Source organism: Portunus trituberculatus, chromosome 17 (assembly GCF_017591435.1).
Source record: "Portunus trituberculatus isolate SZX2019 chromosome 17, ASM1759143v1, whole genome shotgun sequence".
Classification (NCBI taxonomy): domain Eukaryota; kingdom Metazoa; phylum Arthropoda; class Malacostraca; order Decapoda; family Portunidae; genus Portunus; species Portunus trituberculatus.
In genome coordinates, this window is record NC_059271.1 from 16,314,523 (window position 1) to 16,327,847 (window position 13,325).

Sequence of the window (13,325 nt, forward strand, 5' to 3'; positions counted from 1 at the left end):
CGTCGCCTGTCCTGACATGCCACATCATCACACATGTCCATGAAATACCTTCTTTTGACTTGGTATATAACACTTATTTGCATCACCTGCTATTTAATTAAATAGTCAGAATATTCTTAGAACACCGTTTGTTAATAATACTGTGATTAAAGAACCATGAGTAGTATAGGCTGAATGTTTTGGTTGGAAATCTGGCAGAATGGCAAACAACACCCTACGGGGTCAGTATAATTTAGTTTTACTATAGTTTTCTAGCCTCTCGTGTCTGTGAATAATATCCACCTTCATTTCGAGAGTAAGAGACTTCCTGGTCTTCTTAGCAACACTAGGCGACATTGCAGGGCGTTTTGGTGGTAAATTGAGCGAGGGAAGACAAGCTGTTGCTGACGCTGTTATTGTTTTGAACAGGGGCAGTGAGTGGTGCACATGTTATCCATGAGAGGCGCTGGTGTATTCAAAAGCCTGTCGGCTTGCGTGATACGGCAGGCCTTTCAAACTTGGAAAAAATTACCTGGATAAAACTTTGTTAAAGCAAGTTTGGTGTTCGTTAAACGAGCAGATGGTAGTAAAATGAAACCTTCATTGTAGCAAAATTTTGTTGTGTGGACCTTCATTAAGCAGGGGTTGCCTGTATGTGTATATATATATATATATATATATATATATATATATATATATATATATATATATATATATATATATATATATATATATATATATATATCTTGTGTGTATGTGTGTGTGTGTAATTCACCTATTTGTGTATTACAGGGCCCGAGCTAAGCTCTCTGTGTCCTGTCTCCTTGTCCACTCCTGTCATACCTCTCTTTCATCTGATTGACACACAACGCGTCAACGACATCACTGCTCAGTTTATTCCACTTATCAATACTACGATGCGGAAAACTGTATTTTCTCACGTCATTATTTTTTTTTTTTTTTCTTTTTTTTTTTTTATCCAAGGGCAAACAAAGTGTTGGACAGATGTCTTTTATTAGCTTTTTTCCATGTCCTCGGAGATGATTACTTGTGGTCACCTTTATCAACTCTCTGTCCAGTATGTCAATCTTGTTCACCAATTTATACATAGTTATCATGTCTCCTCTTGTTCTTCTCTCTTCTAATGTGGTCAGCCCCAGTTTCCTCAGTCTTTCCTCATAGTCTAACTCCCTGAGTCCTGGTACCATCCTTGTTGCCAGCCTCTGTACCCTTTCCACCTTCTTCACATTTTTCTTCATATGCGGTGACCAGACACAAGCTGCATATTCTAACTGGGGTCTTATTAAGGTACATAATATCTTCTTCATCATTCCTTCATCTAGGTAGTGGAATGCAAGGCCAATATTTTGAAGCATGTTATATGTTTTCCAAAATATCTTGTTAATGTGTTTCTCCGGTGACAAAGTGTTTTGCAGTTACTCCTAAGTCTTTCTCCTCATTGGTCTCTTTAATTTTCTCATCACCCAGCCTGTAATCCCTGTTTGGTCTGTATCTACTTCTTCCCATTTTCATAACATGGGTCTTGTCTATATTAAATTCCATCTGCCACTCTTTACTCCACTCATATATTTTATCAAGATCTTCCTGTAACTTGTTACAATCTTCCACATTCTTTACTCTCCTCATAATTTTAGTATCGTCCAAAACATGTTCATGTAACTGTCAATTCCTACTGGCATATCATTAACATAAATCAAAAACATGATGGGACCAAGCACTGACCCTTGTGGAACTCCACTGGTTACCTTCTTCCACTCGGACTTCCTTCCTCTCACCACTGTTCTCATTTCTCTTCCCACTAAGTAATTTTCCATCCATTTTGCTAGTTTATCATTTACTCCTCCAATCTTCTTTAGTTTCCACATCAGTCTATTGTGTGGTACTTTATCAAAGGCCTTTCTCAAGTCCAGGTAGATAGCATCCACCCATCCCTCTCTATGTTGTAGTATGTCAGTCACTCTTGAATAAAAACATAATAAATTGGATACACACGATCTTCCTTTTCTGAAACCAAACTGTCTTTCACTCAGAATGTTTTCACTTTCTAGATACTCACTCCACTTAGCTTTAATTACTTCTTCACATACCTTGCACAATATACTAGTCAACGATACTGGTCTATAATTTAGCGGTTCCATTCTACTACCATTCTTATATATAGGCACAATGTCAGCTCTTTTCCACTCTTTCGGGACTAATCCTGTTCGTATGGAGGTTTCCACAATATCAAATACGGGTTCAACAATTGATCCTTACATTCTTTTAGCAACCTCCCAGATATGCCATCAGGCCCCATTGATTTATTAATATCCAGATTGCTTATAATTTTCCTTACATCTTCCTTAGTAACCATGATGTCCTGCATTTGCTTTATTTCCGTAGGCCTTCCTCCCATAAAATGCTCCTCCTTTGTAAACACTTTGCAAAAGTTGTCGTTCAAAATTTCAGCTATATCTCCAGCATCCTCATATACTTCTTTCCCATTTTTTACCTTTTCTATTGCCTCCCTTATATTTAGTTTTCCATTTATGAATTTGTAAAACATTTTGGGTCACTATCACAGTTTTCCACCACCCTCTGTTCATATTCCTTCTGTGCTGTTCTCCTTACTTCAACATATCTATTCCTTGCTGTTTTGTAAACTTCTCTTGATAATACATCACTGTTTTTCTTAAGTTTCTTCCATGCCTTTTCTTTGTTCTTTTTGCTTCTTCACAATTTCTATTAAACCACTGTTTATTATTTAAAGTCCTCTTTCTGTGATATGGCACAAACTTTTCACAGCAGAGTTATATAAATCCATAAATTTATCGTATTTCAATTGCATATCCCTTTCCTGGTATACCACGGACCAGTCAATTTCATTAAAGAACTCCCTTATATGGTTATAATTTGCCCTAATATAATTTAATTTTTCCTCCTGCGTTCCACAATCTTATTCGTGCTTAATTCCGTATCCAGCTCAAAGCTTAGGACATCATGATCGCTTTTCCCCAAGGGACATTCATGTTCAATTTCCTCTTTTAGAGATGCCCTGGTAAATACCAAATCCAACCTTGCTGCAACATCTTGTCCCCTGCACCTTGTTGGTGATCTCACCCACTGTGTCATCAAGTTATTTGTTGCTACCTTTAACAATTCCTCTGCCCACTCACCACCGTTCACCACTTTGTAGTCTTCCCACACTATTTCTTTACAATTAAAGTCTCCGACTATCATCACTCTATCCTTTCTGATGAGTTCTTGCTTCATTCTGTCTAGAGTATTTCTCATCACCATTTGATACTGTTCATATACCCAAGCACTGGTTCTGGGTGGTATGTATACTGTTATAATATTAATGTCCCTCTTACCATCTGTTATAAGCATACCTATCACTTCCTCATTTCTCTTACTATAGTTCACCTCCTTCACTATCAGATCTTCCTTAGTAAGAACCATTATACCACCACCTCCTTTATTTTTTTCTATCATTTCTCCATACTTTGTAGCGTTTTACAACAAACCAATCTAGCTTTGTTTCCACCACACACATTATGTCCGGTTCATTATTTCTTAGGTAATCCATACATTCTAGCCTCTTTGACAGAAATCCATCTATATTCATGTAAGTCACTTGTATTCCATTCCTAGTCTCTTTCTTCCATGTAATGTCTATTCCGTCTGTTTTATCTACCATTTCTTTAGCCTCCCATTTCTCATCCTCCAAAAAAACTTTGTCTTTTCCTCCTCTGTTCTTTCGTCATTCCTCTCTCTCACTTCAGTTACAAGCTCTTTCATTTTCATTCGTTCATCCTGTGACATATTTCTTCTTATGTAAATTGTTTTGGTTTCCTCAGAGTCCTTAAGTTTCCAAGCCCTCCTCAACAGAGCCTCAGCTGCCACCTGAGACTTTAATTTCAATTTTAATGGTCTATTCTTGCCTTCCTCAAAAGCTCCTAATCTCACACTTTCTTCTACCTCAGCATATAGGTCCTCTTCCTCTACTGAAATCTTATTCAGTAAAGACTTAATCCTGTCATTTTCCTTATCCTCCTATCCTGCCAGTTCCTGTTAGTTTCCTCCCTCAATCCTGTTATGATCACACATTTTTCTTTTCAGCAATATCTCTCACCACATACTCATTTTCCTTTAGTGCCTTTACCATTTCACTCTGCGTAATCACTTTATTTTCCTCTTCCTGCTTTTCACTATCTCCCTAAAGGACCTTTGTACCTCCTGATGTTCATGGTTTACTTCTTTCATCCTGGCATCAATTAGGTTAAGGCATTCCTCCTTCCTCAAGTCCCCTTCAGATATTTTCTTCTCCATTTCTAGGAGTTTAGCCTTCATCTCTTCACATTGTTTCCTTAGTTGTTGGTTTTCTTTCTCCATTTCTACTTTTTCCCTCAATAGCTCTTAGTTCTCTATCGTTAACAAATAGATTTTTTTTTTTTAAGGAATCGTTCTCCGCTATGACTCTATCCAGTTTTTCTTCTATGGATAAAATGTTTAGGAACTTACTTTCTAATGCCTGAATTCTTGCATCCATATCTAATTTCTCCAGTCCTCTTGGAGTAATCACAAACCCTTCAAAGTCCCAGGCTTGTCTAGGCATGGACGCCATGATTGTTATCGTCAGCTGTTTACGGCCAAAACAATCACCGCCCACACTCTCCGCCCAGGGACCACTCTCCATATCCCGCTTGAAAATGGCCCACTTTGTACACTATGCGACAGTAGGACATTAATAGGACATTAATTAACACAGAGATACCGGGGCCCTGTAACACCAAAGGTAGTTTCTCCTCTTCCCGTCCACAGCCGGAGACGAGCCATCCTCTCTCGGCAACTGTGTGTGTGTGTGTGTGTGTGTGTGTGTGTGCGCGTGCAATTTATTGGCTCTATGACAGGATGAACTACTCTCTAAGGATGTAGAATGTTTACTGACAGCATGTCGGCACACCCAGCCATGCCATGATAATAATCATCAATTGCCAATTAGGCTAACAGAAACCATGACATTCGTAGATACTGTTTATGTTAATCCAATCATGGCTTTGATTTTTTATTCCTTTAACTCCTTATATTGTAAGGTACTTGTATGTGAGCTTATTGTTGGATTAATAAATCAAGGGTGGCAGTGGTAGTGAAGGAAAAGCCATAATATGGCTCCCCAGGGACCAATGAGGCGCCAGCAATAAACCTGCGGCGATTAGTATTGTATGTACTAATCAAGAAAAGAAATTAAAGTATGTTCCAGCCATTTTGGAGCTCAGAAACAACTGGAACTGTGCAATATAGGAATTATGAATTTTGCCATGATACTAATGTACTTAAGTGTGGAAACCAACTGCCACGCAAGCCCTTCATGTTGCAGCTCATCAGTAATGCACCCTCCACCACTAAGGCGGTTGTCTTATACAGTGGTAATAGCACAAAACCTAAACTTTTCCTTAAAAAAATGGGGGTCATGTTATATAACGAATTATCTTATAGTCCGGCATATATTGGTAAGTTTAATAAAAGTAGACTATTTTTCCCAAAGCAAGTTTCTTACTTAAGAATGTGAAATTTGTATCAATTTCTTGATAGTAATTTATTCATATTTTTCTTAGCTCATGAATGACTAACATTTAGGTATCTCTTACTGACCCAGCGTTAGTTCTTGTTCCAGTACGGAGGAGGATGAATGTATAGACCCAGAAACTAAAGCCCTGAGAGAAAAGGAGCGGCGCCAGGCCAACAATGCGAGGGAGAGGTGAGTCCCAGTGTGCTGTGTTGCTGCTGCTGTTGGGTTTTTTATGGCTGGCCATTGCTGATTGACGTCATGATAATGTTTGATGGTAGATGATAAAGTAATGTTTAATCTTTGGGGCTGGTAGATTTTAGTGTTTTTGTGTAATACCTGATTCCATTTATTACATAGTTATTGTTGTTGTTTTATATCTACAATCCTTAAATAGAAAGGAGTCTTGTAACAAAAATCCTGAAGTAGCTATATTGCAACAATATCATGGCTCAAAGTCAGATTTCAATCTTAGCTTTATTCTTTCTTGATGAAATTTGTGTTACTTTTAATGCATATTTCTTTTTTCTTTGTTTTTATTCATAAATCTTTATTTTCTATGGATATATGCATGTACACAAATAGACACTCAAGCAATAAAATAGAAACTGCTCAGCATGAGTGTTGTTCATGGCTTTGTCCACAAATTAGAACTTTAAACCAGTGTTTTTTCTAACTTAAGAGACAAACATCCAGTTATCCACTATAGATTTATCTGGGACTAGTTTTTCTTAATGATTGTTTTTTGGGGGGAATCTACCCAGAATCCTATAGGATTTGGGAACATTAGTTTAAATTTGTAGTATCTGGTAAAAATGTTATTACATTAATGTTGAATTAAAGTTTTCATAGCCCAAGAAATTCAGGCCACTTTTTTGGGTGCTGAGTTCTATAATTTGTTGAGATTTCCATGAAAATACAACACGGAAACATTTTAGTTGATATTAGATGACGTTGCATCTGATACTATCAGAATTTTTGATGACATCATTTTCATGTCTGATATGCATGATAATTTAAATATACTGTTGGTTTTCATATACATGTATAGCTCCACTAAGAATAGTGTTTGCACTGTGCACATGACAAAATCCATAAAGATTAGGAACTTTTGTATTACTTAATGTTTCAGGTTTGCCTCTACCACTTGAAAATGGAGGAGCATTGCCCTCTTGTATGATTCATTCAGTTTCATTTGAATTTCAGAACCAAACTGTTATCCTCTTGCTTACAGTGAAATCTAAAGAGAAGAGGCTGGAAAGTACAGTGCAGTATTATCAACGTTGTAGAATTAGAAAGATTTCAGGTCCTCATCTCATGACGTGTATCACTTAGCCAAAGGTATCCCAACAATACCTCTTCTTTGTCTTTCACCCAGATGGTATCACTGTTGTCTCATATATCTCTAAACCTGAACATTTCTTGAACAAACAGCTTATCACAGAATGATGACTTTCTGACTACATTATGCTCATCATGGACTTGATCCACAAAAAACCCTATGGACCTGATATAGTCCCTCTTGATTTTTTCCCTAATTGTTCTTCTGTGCTCATGCTTTGTTTGGTCAAACTCTTTTAACTGTGCCTTATCAACATCTACCTTTACTTCTTTCTGAAAGTTTGACCTCATTTTTCTCATTCCCAAGAAGGGTAACCACTCAATTCAATAGAAAACAGTAAAAAATCTAGAACTCCTATCTTTCTCAAGTTTATGAGTATCCTCACCAGGCGGACTCTAATGCATATGGAAGCAATCTTTCTGGTAGCCATTATCAATTTCATAAAGGTTGATCTTCAGATCATTTTATAGCTTTCCTTACTGAATCTTGGTCATCCTCTCTTAGGATTTCGATGGAACTCTTAAAAATTTAACAAATGTGATCTTTCTTCACTTCAATGTCAAGTTTCCATTCCAGGTGGTCTATTGCAGTATTGATACTCTCCATGAGCCTTGTTTTTCTCCCAAACTTTTTAAATGTGGTGACCTGCATGATTTTGTTGTATCACCTATCCTCTTTCTCGTATTCATAAATTATTTCCTCAACCAAATCTTTTGTCATCATTCTTTTGCTAGTGATTGTACCCTGCACATCTCAGTGAGATCCACCAACTTAACAGAAATTGTATTCTTTATACTAAAAAGACAGACAACCTCACAGGTGTGGTCTTTTATTGCTAAATAGGGCTTGGAAGACTTATTGCTATTCAAGATCTCTGAAGCTGAATTCTTTCATTTGATTACACAGCTAAAATGTGTATGAAAGTAAATCATAACAGCCAGAGTTAAGTAGTGTACAGATGAAGATTTAGGAATTGATGAGTTGATACTGAATAGTGAGGTGTTGCTTAGAAAACAGTTAAATTTTGTGAGTATTTTTGTAAGCACTGGGAATGTAGTTTTTCGGTTGGTATATTTAAATTTAGTTTGGAGTTTAAATGCAAACTGTAGCATAGCCAATTTTGGGACAAGCATTGCTCATGAAGCCATAGAATTCTCTTTAGTCTTATGAGATCAGGTTTTGGTGTTTTACATTCTCATATTTGTCAATGCAGTTGGAGAGTCAGTGTTTTTCCTTCAGTAATATTCTAAGTCAGAGGAAGCCTTACAATGTTCATAGAAGAGGAGCTAAAAGTGAAAGAAAAATGGTGTGAAGGATTATAATGTTCAAGAGTTTTGACTCATGGAATTTAATATAATATGGAATGTCTGTGTCAATAATATTTTATTATGTGCTCATAGGCTTCAAGATTAGAAGGTTTGAATCAGTTCTTATGATAAAAATTGCAAAGCTCGGTATTCACAAATGCTGGAAAAATTAACTGGGTCAGACTATTGGTGCCACTTCACAAGGTTTCAGTTTCTCAGGTTCACATTCATGATTATATGATCTTATTATTAATCAAATGTTTCCCAGAACGGTCAAGAAGAGCTGCAATCCCCTGGACACACTTTCTTATCTTATTCTAGATTTTCATTTTCTGGATATGTTTTTCTTCAACACCAGGTGAAGGTATATAGAAGAAGACTTTCCTTTGTTTACACTCAATTTGTCTTTGTGTGTTTATTTGCCTTTTTTTTTTATTTATTTTTTATTATTTATTTCTTTATTTGTAGTCATACATTTATTTATTCTCTCTCTCTCTCTCTCTCTCTCTCTCTCTCTCTCTCTCTCTCTCTCTCTCTCTCTCTCTCTCTCTCTCTCTCTCTCTCTCTCTCTCTCTCTCTCTCTCTCTCTCTCTCTCTCTCTCTCCAAATTACTTCATAGGATGCCTGGTTTGCTTCTGCTTGTGTTCAGTATTTCCCCTTCATATTGGGTGTTTGTCTGACTTTCATTGTTTTATATGATTAATGTGTTTATTAACAGTGATATTTAATTTACAGATGTTACATTTGTGGAGACATGTTTAAAATATAGTCCTGCTTCTAGTCAAGAAGAAAATGGAAACCGTAAATGTGCTCATTAATTGTAACTACCAAATAACCCAAATATGAAGGGGCTGCTTTCTTACTTACGCAGATATCTCGAACTTAATACACCCTTGATCTGTTGCGTGCTTCATTATTTCATAAAGTGCATTGAGGCACTTTGCATCTGAAATCCCTTTGGTTATCAATAATGATGACATTTACGGTTTTGCCTTTCAGAGTACGAGTTCGTGATATAAATGAAGCATTTAAGGAATTAGGTCGTATGTGTTTGATCCATTGTAAGAATGATAAGGCGCAGACCAAGCTTAACATTTTGCACATGGCTGTGGAGGTGATCACCACCCTGGAGCAGCAGGTTAGAGGTAAGCCTGCTAGTGCTGAGCCCAACTCTGAGGGCTGCATTGCTCTGACCCAGCCTCATCCAGCCCCAACCCACTGCCACATCCAAGTTATATTATTTTATTTATGTATTTGTTTTATTTATTTTCTCATCGTTTTGAGAGGACCATTTGATGTGGTATGGGTGGTTGGAAATGAGTGTGGGTAGGGCAGCACCACGCCCAGCTTGGGGTTCTTACCCATCCACTAACTAATAACACTAACACACCATCACCTGTTCTTTCACCCACCAGGATCAGAATCCGTGACATAAACGACGCTCTCAAGGAACTGGGAAGAATGTGTATGACACATCTGAAAACTGACAAGCCCCAGACTAAGCTGGGCATTCTCAACATGGCAGTTGATGTTATAATGTCGCTCGAACAGCAAGTCAGAGGTACACACTTGTTACTAATAGAATGAGTGCAGTCATTGGTGTTTTCATGTTATGTCTTCATATGATCAGCTCTGCTGTGTGAAATATCTTTTGGAACTATTTAGTCATGGTTGAATTTTATTTGGTTTCCTTTTGTAAGTTTATTTTAAGATTTTCAAGGGTATATTTCTGGTTTCTCTATGGCTAAGGAATCTTGAATCTAGATGCCCTTTTTTATCACAAGTTATTCTGACCTTTATGTTCACTAGTTTGACTCAACACTGCATTTCACTCTTGAGTTGAAAATTCTTAGCATGTAATGAAGGAAGGTAATGGCTATTCTAATATATATATATATATATATATATATATATATATATATATATATATATATATATATATATATATATATATATATATATATGTAAAATGCATATTGTTTGTATGGATGTGTGTGTATTTTTCATTGTAGTATGTGCATATATATATATATATATATATATATATATATATATATATATATATATATATATATATATATATATATATATATATATATATATATATATATATATATATATATATATATATATATATATATATACATGCAAGTTTACAAACACACATACATAGATCAATATGTGATGCCCAGTGCTCCTGCAAATTAAATGCTCTGATTCTTAATGATTCTGGTTCTTCCACTGCCACCCTCTGGCTTCCCTCACTCCCTGCCACGTGTCACCCTCTTGTTTATTTCTCTCCAGCAATCCTCACTTTGCCATGAGATGTTTCTTTGGCTTTGTTATCATCTTTTGCATTATTTATTTTTTTGTTTATTTATTTATTTTTTAATTGCGGGTTTTATTTTGCTTTTATGTGTTTTTTCATATTTTTGTTTATTAATTGGTTAATTTTTTTATTTATTTTGTATTATATTCATTTTGTATATTCATTGTTATAAACTTTTGTTATTGTTTATTTATTTATTCATTTATGATATATATTATATATATATATATATATATATATATATATATATATATATATATATATATATATATATATATATATATATATATTTTTTTTTTTTTTTTTTTTTTTTTTTTGCATATTTAATGTCTTGTGTCTGCTTGTACTGCATGTTGAATTTTGGTCCTCTTATATTTAAGATGTTAAGGTTCAGGATAATTTTATTAGCCAAATTCAGATCATGTATGCCAGTGAGTTCAGATAATTTTTTTCAGTTGTCATTCTTAAAATTATTATACAGTATGATATTTGTTTATATATTGATTTGAATTTGTCTTCTAATTGACTCACAATAACAGTTGATAAAAGTATAGCAGGTATGATTGTGTTGGACATGAAGAAAGAAATTAGTCAAATCTTGAATACAAAGCATTGTAGTTTTAATTAAGAATGGGCATATGTGTTTGTGCTTATAGATTATCACCACCACTCTTAGTAAAGTTTCTTTAGCACTTTCTTCCTAGTATTACAGAAACATGTTGCAGCACAGGGTTCTAGACTAGACTCCTTATTATGAATTTACCTTTCTTTTATGAAAATTGACTGCAGTGAAATTACTGAACAGTTTCTCAGTGAAATATTATTGTGGTGGTTATATAGTGTCAGGCAATTGATGCAGTAAAGCCTTCCTAGAAGTGTTGGGGCATGACAAGGGAGAGTCAGGAGCCTGCAGAGGAGTGCCAGGACTCTTTGGGAACTAAATTGATTTATTTCTTATATTTTTTTCTCTTAATCTTTTAAGAAGAGTTTACCTATCCCCACAATCTCCATCATACATTAAAGAAGTAGGGTCAGCAAAGTACTGTGTACATGGATTTCAATACTACTAGATTTGTGTGATTATTATTCATGTTATAAAAACAAACTAAAATAGATAAAACAAAAGATAGTTATAATTGATGGAAGACATTGTAGATTCATATGTTATGAAAAACAAATTATAATAGATATAACAGAAGATAAGCATAATTGATGGAAGACATTATTTCACCATATCAGTGTAGTGCCATAATCCTAATGAAAACTTTGTAAAAGGCTGATTGAATCACTAATGAATTCTAATGCCTTTTCACACATACAGTACAGTGAGACTCAATACTCAAATTTAATTTGTTATAAAAATTTTAATGAAATTTATTTTATATAATTTTGATTCGTACATACCTTAAGTAAAGGCTGGTGATGGATAATGTAAAAAAGGAAAGGAGAAGGAGGGAGGTCATCAGAGGACGAGTCACCATCTATGAAAACGTCTGGTAACTTTTCTCATGGTGTGATTCTTGTGAACCCACTAGTGGAGGGTTGTGGCTCACTCAACACTCTCACTGGATTCCTTATTTTCACTGCTAATAAATCTATTTGATGCCATTATAAGTTTATAAATGAAAAAGTACAAACAGAGGGCAGAAGAATGTTTTTCTCACAACTGCAGGACCATGGAACAGGTATACTGGAATACTGGTACTTTGCCTTGGTATTACTGGTATCAGAACAGGACAATGGCAGCGGAGGAAAGGGAGAGCCCAGTGCTTTGTTTACAACCGTGTGTACGGCCAGATATTTTTACCACTGATAAGCCTTTGGTGCAATTGTAAGCTTCTAAATGAAAAACTATAGACAGAACACAGGAAAATGTTATTTTGACAACCGGAGTAGCACAATTAATGGAGGGGTGGAAGGAGAGGCTAGGGAGCCTTTGTTTACAACCATGTGTGTGGACATTCAACTACCAGGTATTTTTCAAGTATTAAATTGAACTCTCACATTCGAGTATTGAAAAGTTTGACTATTAAAACGTTTGAGTATTGAGTCTCCACTGTATAGGAAATGGATAGTTTTATCATGAAATATATTTATCATAATTTTTGCATTAACATTTATCCATTCTATTTCTCTGATGCATTGCCTTTCTCCTCTCTGGAAGTGTCCTGCAAAATAGATGGGCAAAGTCTCCATTTCTATTCTAAACATTACCCTTGTATTTTTCAAGGGTTTTTGTCTCAAATGCAACTCACATTTGTACTCCTTCCATCTTTCAAGAAGCTTTTTTTATTATATTAAGCCTTTAATGTTCACTTTTTCTTTACAAGTACTCTGCACTCTACATCCTTTTATTGCACCATGCCATCTCAGTTTTTCTTCTCCACATACCACACTTCATGCTGTTTGCACTTGCACCAGCCTCATCACATCTTTCATACAGCTTTCATGGTTTTTGGTCCAAATAAATTGTCAATCAACACAATCTTCTTGGGTCAGCAATTTTCACACATCCACTCTTAATCTGGATGTGTTCAACACCCAACTGGACTTCCATTTTCCCTCTTTTCCTATAATCACCTCTCATGTCATTAATCATGTTATAATTGTTATGTAATGCATTGAGGATTGGACCTCCAGAGTTTAATGTTTGAGAGATTATTTGTGAATATACAAATAAATACAAAAAGAGTTTTCACAGCTGTGAGAAGGTTTCATCTAATGTCAATCACTAGCACTTGTATGATACAGCAGCATCATCAGTATTTGTTGTTATGGGTGTCTATGTATATGATAATG

The 13,325-nt window shown here is 35.4% G+C and overlaps 1 protein-coding gene across 9 annotated transcripts in view; it reads left to right on the top strand.

Moving 5' to 3' along the window:
- LOC123504759 (transcription factor 12-like) overlaps window positions 1–13,325 on the top strand; it is a 47,721-nt gene that overhangs the window by 31,119 nt on the left and 3,277 nt on the right. For 4 of the 9 annotated variants that reach the window (XM_045255557.1, XM_045255554.1, XM_045255556.1 and 1 more), the window contains 2 exons: window positions 5,645–5,740; window positions 9,613–9,758. In XM_045255557.1, coding sequence (XP_045111492.1) covers window positions 5,645–5,740; window positions 9,613–9,758 — 242 coding nt within the window. Of the gene's footprint in view, window positions 1–5,638; window positions 5,741–9,612; window positions 9,759–13,325 lie in introns of all 9 variants that reach the window. The other 5 variants (XM_045255558.1, XM_045255555.1, XM_045255562.1 and 2 more) reach the window with 2 other exon arrangements.